A 13862-nucleotide genomic window follows, 5' to 3' on the forward strand; every position below is an offset into this window, starting at 1 on the left:
TAGGATTAGAACCCAGGCCCACCAGACCCCAAGCTTGCCCTCGCCCACGAATGGCGGCATCATCTCTGGTACCAGTGAGCCCCTCGCCCCATGAGCCTGCATCCGCCGTGCACTCAGAGAGCACCTGCTCTGTAGGGCCAAGCTCGGTGCTGGGTGATGGGGAGGCAGCACAAGCGACATCAGCCAGGTCCCACCCCACTGTGGAGCTGGCAGCTTGGGGATGAGGACAGATGAATGAACCAAGAAACCGACATGTTATAACACCCTCCACCCCTGACGCCCAAAGCAGTGCCCCATAGTAGTGTTTGCTCGGGCCGTGCACGTGGAAGGGACGTGAGTGGGAAGACAGGGACTGTAAGGAAAGACCGGCCCACACAAGGTCCTTTGGCCACAAGGGAAGGCATCCCTCACTCTGCTCCTGCTGATGGCTGATGATTGCTGTGAATGAGCTCCCCAGACCACAGGAGGTACTGGGACTGGGATGGAAGAACAGGGAGCCCATCTGTCTCTCCCAGATAACCATCACAAAACGTCTTCTTACACTGTCACCGTTAACTCACCGAAGAAGGTCCAGACTAGGCCACAGCGGAAATATGCAGATTGGAGCCCTTGAGCTGGGGCCCAGACCCACAACTCCCCGAGAGGGATCTGAAGAATGGGAGCTACCCTTGCAGTGTTCTCCAACGCAAATCCACTCTCAGATTAACAGTGAAAAGCCTGAGCAGGCAGCCTAATTCCCCGATGAGCTGGGCTCACCCAGTGTGGCCGCGCTGGGCCAGACACAGCCCCGAGATCCCAGCCATTTCTTCTCTCAAGCCAGACATGAGGTTCGAGGGACTGACCATGGAGTGATATTTGTTTCTTTGGGAGATTGTTTTTAGAGGGTTTGTTTTTTGTTTTTTGTTTTTTGTTTTTTTAAAGATTTATTTATTTATTTGACAGACAGAGATGACAAGCAGGCAGAGAGGCAGGCAGAGAGAGAGGGGGAAGCAGGCTCCCTGCTGAGCAGAGAACCCGATGTGGGGCCCGATCCCAGGATCCTGAGATCATGACTTGAGCCGAAGGCAGAGGCTTTAACCCACTGAGCCACCAAGGTGCCCCTTTAGAGGTTTTTGAAGTTCATACGTTCAACTGATACTTGCTGAGGGCCCACTATGCACAGAGGCTGTTCTAGCTGGGAGGGGATCAGGCACAAAATGCCCTACGCTCCCAGGGCCGCCAACCTAGAAGGTGTAAAGACAAGCGTGTCTGTTGTTTATGTACATACAGCTCATGTGGGCACCCTCCCTGATCTGGCTCCCGATCTCTGATCTTCCCTCCTCCAACCTGCTTACCAGCCGTGTTACATCAAGACAGAAGAGGGGTTTTAGCCACATTCATTCCTAAGACCAGATACAGGCCCCCATGGATTTAACAAAAAGCACACAAATTTAGCAGAGTAAGAAGCTACCACAGAAGATATGTGACAGAACTTGGCCCAGCTCCCTCGTCTGAGATGCCCCTCTCAGGCTGTGTGCAAACACCAGGGACCAGGAGGGATGTGCCAGGACTAATGACCCAAATCCTTGTTGTGTTGGGAAAAACACTTTCATACCTAGGTTCACATCACCATGTAGGATACACACAAAACCAGCCTAGGTATCCCTGCCCAAACAGACGTCAGGGAATATCAGGGGCTTCTGCTTCTAAAATCAAGCTCAGGGTCAAGGGGACTGGACATTCATTAGCCAGGGGGAGCCAAATCAGATCATGTTCCCTGTCCTGATTAGTATCTGCACCCCAGAGAGCTGGCATTCTAGAAAGTCCATCACTAAACCTGGCTCATGTTTATATGACAAACGCTTCAAACAAGCCTCCCTCTACCCACTCTGCTTGAGACTGATTTCATAAGGCACAGACGGGCAATGAGCTTACTCCTGAGTCTAAGACAAGGTTGTGCGGCTGCAATTTTCCCCATCTGTTTTGGAGTTGAGAAACTGAGCAGCATGAATTTACAAACCTCTATTTAAACACAACAACAAAAACCGAACAGAGGTGGCCCAGAATGCTCTTATCTCTCAACCTATGAAGCCCTGGGAGTTTCAAGATATTCCAAAACTTTCTTCTTCCACAGAAATAGCTTCAGAACACTATATCACTAGGAGGGCAGAACCACGTGATCAGCTTAAAAGACACAAAAAAAGCATTTGATAAAACCTACCACTCCTTCATGTTGAAACACTCAACAAACTAGGAATAGAAGGGAATTCCTCAACATGATAAAAGACCAAAAAAAAAAAAAAAAAAAAGAAGAAGAAAGAAAAGAAAGAAAGAAAGAAAGAAAAAGAAAGCAAAGCAAAAAACACATAGCTAACATTTTACCTAATGGAGACAAAGTGCTTTCTCCCGAAGATCAGAGGAATGACAGAAACGTGTATGCTCACTACTTCGATTCAACATTTTTTAAAGATTTATTTATTTGAGAGAGAGAAAGAGGGGAAGAGAATGCACGATTAGAGGGAGAGGCAAAAAGAGAAATCTCCAGGAGACCCCCTAGTGAGTCCAATAGCTCAACATGGGGCTCGATCCTAGGACCCTGAGATCATGACCTGAGCCAAAATCAAGACTCGGATGCTTAACCGACGAGGGCCACCCACGTGCCCCTCTACTCAGCATCTACCGAGATTCTAGCCAAGGCAATTAGGCAAGAAAGTGAAATAAGAGACTTTCAGATTGGAAAGGAAGAACTATCCCTGTGGAGAACTATCATTCTTTACAGGGGACACAATCTGGTATATAGCAAATCCTAAGAAATCCACTTAAAAATGGTTAACACTAATAAACAAACCCAGCAAAATCACAAGGTACGGGGTCAATACGCAAAAACCAACTAAGTGTCTCCACACCAGCAGGGAACAATTTGAAAATAAAAACCACGAAACGATCCCATTCACAATAGCACCAAAAGAATATGATACTTAGGGACAAACACACAAAAAAAGAAGCGCAAAACTTACACTCTGAAAATTTAAAGTATTGTCATGAGAAATTGAAGGCCATACGAATGGGAAGCTATCCCACACCCGTGGCCAGAAGACAATGTTAAGATGGTAACACTGCCCAAATCAATCTACAGATTTAATGAGACACTGATCAGAATCCCCAAATTCCAACTGGTTTTTCAGTAGCGATTGACAAGCCGATCCAGAAACGCATATGGAAAGTTAAGGGACCCAGCAGAGACAAAATAATAAAAAAAAATAAAATAAAATAAAATAAAAATTAACAGAGCTTGAGGGTTCACGAATCACAGTTACAGAACACACCACAGAGCAATGGTAATCAACAGAATGTGGTACCATTGTAAGGAGAGACTTAGCATTCGTTGGAACAGAACTGAGAATGTGTAAATTAAACCTTACATATATGATCAATTTCTTTTTGAAAAGGGATGCCAAGACAATTCGCTGGGGAAAGAACAGTCTTTTCCCAAATGGCGTTGGAACAACCGGATGGCCGTATGCAAAACAGATGAATTTACGTACTTAGCTCCCGCGATGCACAGAAATTAACTCAAAATGGATCATAAACCTAAATATAAGAATTAAAACTATAAAACTTTGAGAAGAAAACATATGAGAAATATCTTTACGAACTTGGGCTAGGCAATTATTTCTTAGATACAACAGCAAAAGTATAATCTGCAAAAGGAAAAAAGAAAAGACAAAAAAAAAAAAGCCCAAAAAACAGATAAATTGGTCCTTGTCAAAACGAAAAACTTATACTCTTCCAAAGACCCTATCGTTAAAAAAAAGAAAAAAGAGCCAAGGGGTTATGAAAAAGGCAAACCACAGACTAGAAGAAAAGACTTTCAGATTCCATAATGGGTAAAGGACCTGTAACCAGAGGAAGAATTCTCAACATTTAATAATATACAGCAAACAAGCCAATAAGAAAAACAGGCAAAAGATCGGAACAGCCATTTCACCAAAGATGGGTGGATGGCAGATGTCACGTGAAAACTGTCCGACATCACTCGTCTATAAAGAAGGACAAGTCAAAACGAAAATGGCATACACGTGCTTACCCAGTGGCTGGGCTAAAACTAAGAAGGCTGAGCATTCCAAGTGCTGACAAGGATATGGAGGAACTAGCGCCCTGACGACAGGAGCGTAAAATGGCCCAACCACTTTAGAAACCACCTGGCAGGTTCTTAAAAGGTTATCATACACTTACCAAATGATTCCATTTTTCTAATCCAAAAGCTTGCGTACAGACAAAACCCTGTATGAATGTTCACAGCAGCAAGTGTGGTGGCAGCCGAGCACTAGGAACAAGCCCAGTGCCCACCAACGGATGGGTGATCTGTGGTATGGGCGTATGGCGGACTGCCACTCGGCGGTAAGAGGGAGGGGCTACTGATACACAACCGCACGCGTGACTCTCAGATTCACTGTGTGGGTGTGAGATGCCAGACACAGGAAGAGAGCGCACTCTCTACAATCCCATCTCTACAAAACTCCAGAAAATGACGATCCTTCTTAAGGGACGGAGAAAAGATGAGCGTTTACCTGGGGACGACTGGAGAGCTGCACAGGAGCGGCACATTACAAAGGGGCATGAAGAAAGTTCGGGGGTTGAGGATATGTTCATTGTCTTGAGTCTGGTGATGTACGACTTGGAACGTCAAATTTGTATGCTTTAAACATATGCGGTTTGCTGTCTATCCCTTATACCACCAAAAGAGGTTAGAAAAATGGTCACGTGTGATAGCAGCCTCCACACTTTGCCTTCGTACCTAAATCCACTCACACCTGTGCGTCCTGCTTTGGGTAAGTGACCCGTTAACTACTAAAGTTTGTGCAAATTATTTGAGTTCTTGGGGAAACCCAGTGAATCTGATTATGGAGTAGATACGCTCTACTCCCCACCAGAGCTTCCGGGCAGGAGTTTAAATTGTCAGCCAAGCACCACAACATCAACGAGGGTCCCTCTCCCTCCTACTGAACACAAAATAAACATGTCCCCAGGAGGCCCAGGCCCTGCCTGATATCCGACACACACGCGTTCACAGGCCCAAGACTCTAGCACCCACCCCCCGACCTTGGACCTGAGCGGGGCAGGATGGAGAAGAGCGCACAGGAGGCACCGGGAGAGGAGGGCAGGAGCACATGGCCATGCTGACCGAGGGAGCGAGGCAGGAGGCTCGCGGCCCCCTCTGGCTCATTCCAAGATTTCTCTGCATCACGCAGAAACAATTCCAGAATGGCAGCTCTTAATTGGAGATGCCAGAGACAGGAAAGAACAAAAGAGCTGATTCATATTGAAATCGCAGCGGTGCTGATGGGAAGAAAGTGCCGGGAAGGCCGCCCTGCCCATCCCCCATCACCACCCCCCCACCCCCCCACCCCCCCCCACCCCGCCAACAGGAAATGCGTGCCCCGTCCCCAATTAGGAAGGAACAATAAAAGTCCTGATCTCGGGCACAGAGAAGGACAAAATCGGGCTCTAACAGCCAAGCTGCCTGACAACTTATTCTTAGCTGCCTGGCTCCTGGTGGTGGGCAAAGGGAAGGAGATTCATGCCCAGAAATAGAATAGCAGTGTTCTCTGTAGGAATTTTTGCCAGGCATTGCTGAGAGAGAAAGAAATGGCCTTAAGCCTCCTTTGGATTTCTCTCTGTCTCCTTCTACATAAAATTAGGATCAGTCTGAGAGCTTCTTGGAAGCGTGTCATAGCCCAGCGCCGACAAGGACCTTCCGCGAGAAGTCAGTGCAGAGAGCCTCGTGAACTCCTCTTCATCGACACCTGCGGGGTCCTGACTAAGTCCCCCATCCCACCCCATCTACGACGCGGAAAAGTCTTCCCTTTCCTGTCCTGCTTCCCAGGGCGGGAAGGTCAGCCCGGCAGCCCCAGGCCAGATGTGCTCTGCAGAGATCTTCCAGCTGAAGGACTTGCCACCATGTAAAAGTCAAAACTCTTACACAAACATCTGGGTTTCCAGAAACATCTGTCTTTATAACGTCTGTCTACAAAAGGAGTGAAGAAATAGAAGAACGGCTTGTCCGCTTTTTGGTGTGATGAACTTGGACATGTGGTGCACTAATGGTTACTCAAAACACCCTGAGCACAATGACTCGGTTCCTGACCATAGGACGCGGTGACGCTCGCGCCCACCGCGTGGGGCCGTGTGGGCGGATCGCTGAGCCGGTTTGGAACCAAGCAGAACGGAGTCCGGCACCTGGCGCGGTGTCGCTGGGCGCGTTAGCCTGTGCAGCTGGGACTGCCCACTCGGGTAGACCCTGGGGACAGGACCCCCTGGGGGACATGGACCCTGCCCTCAAGCGGCAGACGTGCCACCGTGCACAAGGATGGGCTATGTGACGAGTCCCTAATACGTGTATCTACCCAGGGACCCATGGAGGGGAGGATCCATGGGGTGCATAAAGGCAGGAATGAGATGATGCATGGAGTGGGGGGCCCCTGAGCAAAAACCAGAGGACAGCGGGACGTCCAGAGGTGCAGGGGACAGGACCTCTGGACGTCCTTGGGCACAGGAAGAAGATGTGCAGAACTCCAGAGAGGAAGGCAAAATCTGAGGAGAGAGACCAAGTCCAGATGAGCCCCTGGATCCAACTTTGCCTGAAGCCACCCCTGCTCTTTTAGTTGCACAACTCAATACACTGCCCCTTTGTTGGCTTAAGGCAGTGGATTTGGGCTTCTGTGACTTAAGACCAAATGAAAACAAGACAAAACAAAACCCATGAGTACAGGATGTCACCACTACCGACCCACTAGCCACTACCTACCACACCTGTCCAAGCCCCTCCAGTGACACCAGCTCCAAAGTGCTTCTCCAAAGGACCATGTTCAGGGCACACCTACCTTCCAGCTTATCCACTCTACAAATCCAACCACCTCAGGGAAAATGGGCTCACATGGCCTTTTGTAGGTGCTGCCAAACCCAGAAAAGGAGCTTCTCCATCAAAGTTGGTGTCCTCCACAGGGGACACCGGGTTTTCTTGGTGACCAGCTCCCCACACATTGCTCAGCAAATAGCAGAAAACTCTGCATTTTTTACAGCACTTCCACCGCCTTCCCTTACCCTTCTCAGACCAACTCTGGAAACAAGATCCTTCCCTGGGGTAGAGAAGGCTTTAAAATGTTAAAGCCCTTTTATGAGGCCTTTAGCATCTCATTATCACAAGTCCGGCCGACACCTGGAGGCTGGGAACTTAATTATGGCAGCCAAAAGATGGAGGGCACCATCTTCAAGACCAGCATGAGCTTACATTTATTTCTCTCCGGGCAGGGATGAGTTCCTTCCCCGCTGACTAAGGTGTAGCTGGCTGCTGTGGTTCTAGAAACAGGACTTCTCTGACAAACAGTGCAATTAGCAACACATGAGAACATGAGGCCATCACTGAGTCAGACGGATAGAGAGCCAGGGATTAAATCATAATTACAACATGGAAACAGAATTTTTTTTCCTTCCTCTGAAGACCTTTAAAGAAACTTAGCAAAGACAAGAAAATATGTTATGGGGGAGGAGGTGGCATAAAGACCCTCCCCCAAGATATCTGTGCCTTCCTCCCCAACACCTGGAAATGTGGTACCTTACAGTGATACCTTTGTAGGGGGGGTCACCTGTGGCCCCGAAGTGCTCTGTCCAAGTTCTAGTAGCACCTGCTACCTGGGAACATGACCTTATCTGGCAATGGGTGTTTGAAGATGTAATGAAGGATCCTGAGATAAGATCATTCTGAGTTAAGGTGGCTCCTCACTCCACTGACCAGCACCCTTATAAGAGAAGAAGGCCATATGGAGATGCAAAGGCAAGACCCAGTGAAGACGGAGGCAGAGATCGGAGAAGGGACACAGCCACAAGTCCAAGGACACGGGAGCCACGAGAAGCTGGGAAGAGGCAGGAAGGATCCTTCCCTAGAGCTTCTGGAGGGAGTGGACTCCTGCCGATACCTTGATTTCAGACTTCTGGACACCAGATCTGGGAGAAAATAAATGTACGCTGCTCTAAGCTACTGAGTTTGAGGAAACTTATTATGGCTGCTCTAGAAAACACACACACACAGGAAAGTTAATTCATTTAAGGATTTGAGATGAAAGGATTAGCCTGAGTCACCTGGGTGGGCCTAATGTAATCACCAGGGTCCTCGGTAAAGAGAGGCAGGAGGGTAGAGTCAAAACAGGATAACAGAACCAGAGGCAGAGAGAGGAAGAGCGAGAGGGAGAGCAGGGTAGAAAGAGGCTACAGTGCTGACTGGAGACGGTGGAGCGTCCACAGCCAGCAATGCAGGGGCCTCTAGAAGCTGGAAAACGCAAGGAGACAGGAATACAGTCCCAAGGACCCATTTTAGACTCCTGACCTGTATGGTAAGATAACAAAATGCTTTGTTTTAAGCTACAGGGTTCACAGAAATTTGTTACAGCAGCAAGTGGAAACTAATACACCACCTTCCAGGTGATGAGGAAGAAAACAAAAGTCTTCGACAAACATCACAGACTTTTGGATCGAAAGCCCCAGAATGAGGCTCTGCTCCTGGTCACGGGGGGGGGGGGGGGTGGTCAGAGGGTGACCCTTCCAGATGACCAGGGGCCACTGCCTGGGAACTCTGTCCCCACATTCACTGCCCCAGGGACTTATTCACCCGTCTACGTGCCTGCTCCTCGTGTACAAACTTGGCAATAGTAGGATCACCCACCTTGAAGGCTTGTTGTGAAGACAAGATGGTCCCGTATTTCTAACATCCTCATTAAAATAGCACCTGTCACCTACTTTGTTCTCAACCAATGTTGACTGTGAATTCCCATTAGCTCAGCTGTCAGTTCCCAACAACAGAATTCATACTGTTCCACCTCTGCAGCTCCCAGAGCACCTGATTCATTGCCCCCACATGTCCATCATCAGTTAAGTATTTGTGGAACAAGAACTCCCCCCAGGAGAACAGAAGCAGCTTGGGTTATAGTGCTGGAGCCAGGTCTTTAATGCCATGTCCCCCTGCCCCCTTCTTTGAAGGCTTCTGGTAACAGGACATCACTGGAGATGTTCTGATGAAGTCCCAGTAACCACTCTTGGCCTGTCCTCTCCGGGAAGCTCTAGCATATCATGTCAGGGTTAAAATACACAGATATGAATGGGTATTCATACACAGATATGAAGATATGAAGAAATACACAGATACGAAGGTGTATTGATCTGTTACAGATCCAGTGCCATGTGGCTTCCTTTAGATATAAGCTTGTTTTCTCATCCCCAAAGCTCCATCTTGGGGTTCCATCACGTGTAGGTTTGACAAGCAAATATTCAACGACATGGGCTTGCAATGACTGGGGGCTGCATCGGAGGACACGTCCAGCGGAAGCTGCAAGGGAGAAGGATAAAAGACGGGCACGTATCCCACCACCAACTCTGTTTCAGTCTAACTTACGGTGATACCCCGAGCTCTCCCTTCCAAACTGGCCCTGCCTGACGATGTCCCAGGAGATCTGGCCATAGCTCGAACTCAAGGAGACAATCTTTTTTTTTTTTTTTTTTTTTTTAAATATCAACTGTGTTTTGAACTTCTTGAAGCCCGGTGTCCTCTCAGGGATTTTCAAGGACTCCTTTGATTACTGGTACTTCTACCTCTGGGTATATGCTGACTTTCCCTATGGAAGGTTCCACACTGTGTCATTATCATCCCTGTTTTACAGATAACAAATGGGGCTCAGGGAGGGGAAGTGATTTGTCCAAGATCCAACAGAGAGGGAGATGGAGTCAGGGTTTGAGCCGATTTTGACCTTCAGAAATCTGAACCAAAGGGATTTACTAAACATACACATTCTTTTTCTTTATAGTGAGCTAGAGCATCTCCCTTGTAATTTCTACTGTGGGGATTTAAGTAGCCAAATCTATTATCTCCTGAATGATGGCCCCTGGAGGGCTTACAGAGAGCTGTCCTGTCTCCCCCTCTTCATCTCGCCCCTGGGACTCCTTCTCATCACCAGGCTGCACCCTCACATGTCCTGAACCTCACATGTCACTGTGACTGATGTCAAGGACCTTCTGCCCTCTGGATGCCCGTGAGCAGAAGACACTCCAATTTCCAGGGTTGCTCCCATGCCTAGAAAGACACAGAATTCTCGGTCGGGGTGACTGAGAGCTGGCATTTGTTGCTGATTTTTAATAGAAGCCAAGGTACAAGTCATGCCTCTCTTTCCTCTGAAATCTACTATCAGAAAACCATCAGCAGCAGTGCGACGAGAAGGGACAGATGCCCCACAAGCCTTCGAGGGGGATCGAGAGGGAGTGGTGGGGACTGTGTTGATTCGGGGGCCCAGGCATTATGCACAGAGGTGTCCTCCAGGCAGCTCCCTGTGAGGGTCCCCGGAAGCAACCTGACCTTGTGATTTTCATAAGAAGCTGGAAACCCAGATTTCTATGTGAATTTGACAATTTTTACAGGATGGCAAAAAATTAAATGATACACACACACACACACAAAACGATTAAGATGCATCCTTTACTGTGTGTGTTTTTTTACATAGAAGTTAAAACTTAAAATTTATCCTTCCCAATCTTGCCAGATTAGGCCAAGCTTCCAGCCTTTTGAAATCATCTATGTCCTCAGATTCTGTACCCCCTCCCAAGTCATTCAATCCCAAATTAAAGAAGCCAATCCACTGACAATTTACATCTTCCTACTTATCTTCCTACTTCCTACTTCCAACTTCCTACTTCCATCCTCCTACTTCCTGCTTCCTCATACTTATTCCCTAACCTAAATCACAGTCCCAATGCACAGAACTTCCAGGGCACAAAGATCTTTGTGGAACCCTGCAAGATTCTCCCCGGGGAGCACACAGTGTTCTTTGCAACCATGAAGGAGTGATGGAATGACAACTGTGCAGGTTAAGGGGGTGGTCTCCCTATGGGGTGCTAACAAATGCTCCCCTAGGTTGGGAATGGCCCTGGGAGGATGCCGAGGCCAGGGCTCAACTCTGAGGGTCAACAGAGGCTCAACAGAGACAAACTCTGTTTGTCTCAGAGTAGAGGCGACATTTACTACAAATATTGACACTAAACCCTGGACAAATGCACCACAGCCAATTAATTAACACAGCCAATGGACTTGGGCCCCAGGGTTCGCAAGAGAGCCTGGGCTCCCTTAAAAAAGTCTGAGAAGCAGCTCCAAGCTTGATGGTCTGCTCACTCTGGTTTGTTAATCTGAAGATCAGGTCCTAGTTTGCTCAAAGAAAGCTCCATCTTTGTGAGGCCACAAAAGTGACCATTAAGTAAAAAACAAAAACAGAAACAAAAGACACCAAAACTATTGTTTTCCAAAGCAAAATATCTATCAGGCTGGGCAGAGACTGTTTCTAGTTTACTTCTGTGCAAGGGGAAATGAGCAAGTCTAAGGCAGTACTGGAAGACAGAGCTCTCTGCCCTAGGAGGCTCCCCCAGGCTCTCAGGAGGGAGCACAGGTGTAGGGGGCTGCGGACGTAGGACACTTGGGCTGGCCGCCATCCTCTGGATGCCATCTCCATATGCCACCCCGGTGTCTCCCTCTGGGGTGACATGGGGACAGTAAATAATGTGCAGTGTCAGAGGCAATCAAGGATGATGCACCATTAGTATTTCTCCTTCGTGAGGAGGAGTTTCTATGACTTGGCTCAGATCTTCCTAAACTCTGAATACAGCAGGCTTTAGATTTGTTTAATCCAACCTGCCCACAGAGTACAAGGCCGGCCAGGAGCCCTGAGGCAAGGCTTGTGTATGTTTTGAAGCCAATCCCCCTTCTGTCTCCAGCATTCCAAGCCCAGGAAGCAGGCTGTGCCAAACTTGGGTTTCCTAAGGATTAACTTTTTTTTTTTAATTAGGCCTCACAGACACATCAATTCTTCTTTATCAAAACCATCTCTCTGGCTTAAGGCGCAGCCTCCTGTAGGGTCACCACAAGAAGAAATCAGCCCCTCCCAAATCTTTTCCACCACAAGGAGAACCGTAGAGGCTTTTCTGTCTACCACCAAGTTCTTTAGCCTGGGACCAGTTTAATTCCCCCTCTAAACAGGAAACTGCGGCATGTGAGGGGAGACAGAACCTATTGCCTTATTCTTCTAGAATGAATGGATGGGCCTGGGGGGCTCCCTTAGCAACCTGAGAGAGAAAGGACAGCTCTGAAGCTTCAAGTCCTTTCTCCATGAGGGTCTGTTGCAAAAGGAAATGGCCAACCAGTGTGCCAAGAAAAAACAGGGAGAAACTCTAAATTAGGAAGTTCACACAGACCCCTGCAAAGAACATGAAATAATCCATGGGCTGATTCCTGGCTGAATTTGGAGTCCTAAATACAGCTAATTAAAATGAAGAACCCAGAGGAAATGCCCCATAGCCAGATTACCCAAACCAAGAGCTGAATCCCACTGGTACTCAAATTAAGTTAGGAGGCACACGGAGGAATTTTTACTTTAACGGCCAATCTATTTTAATTTTTATTTATATTAACAAAAAATTAGCACATTGAGACCATGGGCTGTAATGTCTATATAATGGGGTACAGGGGCATATGGGTTATTTTAAATAAAAGATTTAAGAGACAACCTGTGCAAGGACACTCGGCCCCTCCCCTCTGCAACCTGAAATTTCCCATGTGAAAGATGCCTTTCCCGGTACCAGGAAGTAAAGAGACATCCTCATCACTGAGCTTGGAAATTTAGAGAAAGTGGTAAGAAGGACAAGAAAGGTGTACAAACACCCCTTGTTACTTTTTACTACTTTACTACCCCAGCCCACATTCTTTCTAGAATTCCTTACTACGTGTGTGCCTCAGATGAGCTGGTCAGAACACCCGTCTGGTAGAATTCCTTACTAACTGGAGCCCCAAAAGTGAAGTTTTCATTGTCTTATCAAGTCCTGCCAGATTCATTGTCTCCTTGTCTAAAAGTACAGAAACTGCCTGCCATGGTCATGTCTTCAGGTCTCAATTTTTTTACTGTGCCTCTGTGCACACTACAAAACACTTTGGGGTTTTTCTTCTGTTAATCAGTCGCGTGTCAATTTAACTCTTAGTCCAGCTGGAAGAACATGAAGGGTAGAGGAAGAAATTTTCCTTCCCTTCAGAAGGAAAGAAAATCTGTTGGGTAAATAATATTATTTACACAGAACGTTGGCAAACATTGAGATGACATACGATTGCTAAAATTAGGGAGATATTGTCCTATAACCAAAAGGAGGGAAAGAAAATTATTTCTGTTAAGACGCCAGGGGTCCCCACTCTGGGGAGGGAAACAGGCGCCCTCCAGAGGGGTCAGTCCTCCTCTCCTCAGAATGGTCACCCTGGCTCCAGCCCCAGGAGACCCTGGGACAGAAGGATGGGCCCCCAGAGGACTGGACTCCTGGCAGGCCCATGGCAAGACCCCTTGTACCTTCACGACGTCTTCATCCGCAGACCTGCACTCCACAGCCTCCAACACATCCACCACGGAGCCGTCCTCCTGAATGCCCACGACCTTGACGGGAACCGAGACAGCCTTCCCGGTGAGGATGGCCGTGTTCAGCACCTCCGTGTCCTGCACAGGAGAGGAGAGGATGCAGGTCACACACAGGGAAGCCCACGAGCAGGCAGGGGCCTGCCAGCCAGATGAATTCCACTTTAGCTCACGCCCTGCCACTAAAACTCTGTCTGCGAAGACCAACTCTCCAGGCCTCGAAACACGGAAATTCCAGAGTCAGGAGCATTCCCTCCCAGACCGACCCTAGGAAGCCTGACCGCTAGCCCTCCTTCTCCACCCCCAGGGGCAGGGGCCTTGTCATGTCCCTCTAGGACCCTTCCTACCACCCCCGCACCCCACAGCCTGCAGCAGGGCTCACACACCGGCCAGGGTGCCTTC

General features: G+C 48.1%; 1 protein-coding gene across 1 annotated transcript in view; it reads right to left on the reverse strand.

Moving 5' to 3' along the window:
* LOC125082442 (transmembrane protein 132B) overlaps positions 1-13862 on the reverse strand; it is a 354706-nt gene that overhangs the window by 24693 nt on the left and 316151 nt on the right. The window contains exon 5 of the mRNA XM_047698108.1: positions 13398-13541. Within this exon, the coding sequence (XP_047554064.1) occupies positions 13398-13541 (144 nt within the window). The remainder of the gene's footprint in view (positions 1-13397; positions 13542-13862) is intronic.

The sequence above is a fragment of the Lutra lutra genome, chromosome 12, assembly GCF_902655055.1.
Source record: "Lutra lutra chromosome 12, mLutLut1.2, whole genome shotgun sequence".
Lineage (NCBI taxonomy): Eukaryota > Metazoa > Chordata > Mammalia > Carnivora > Mustelidae > Lutra > Lutra lutra.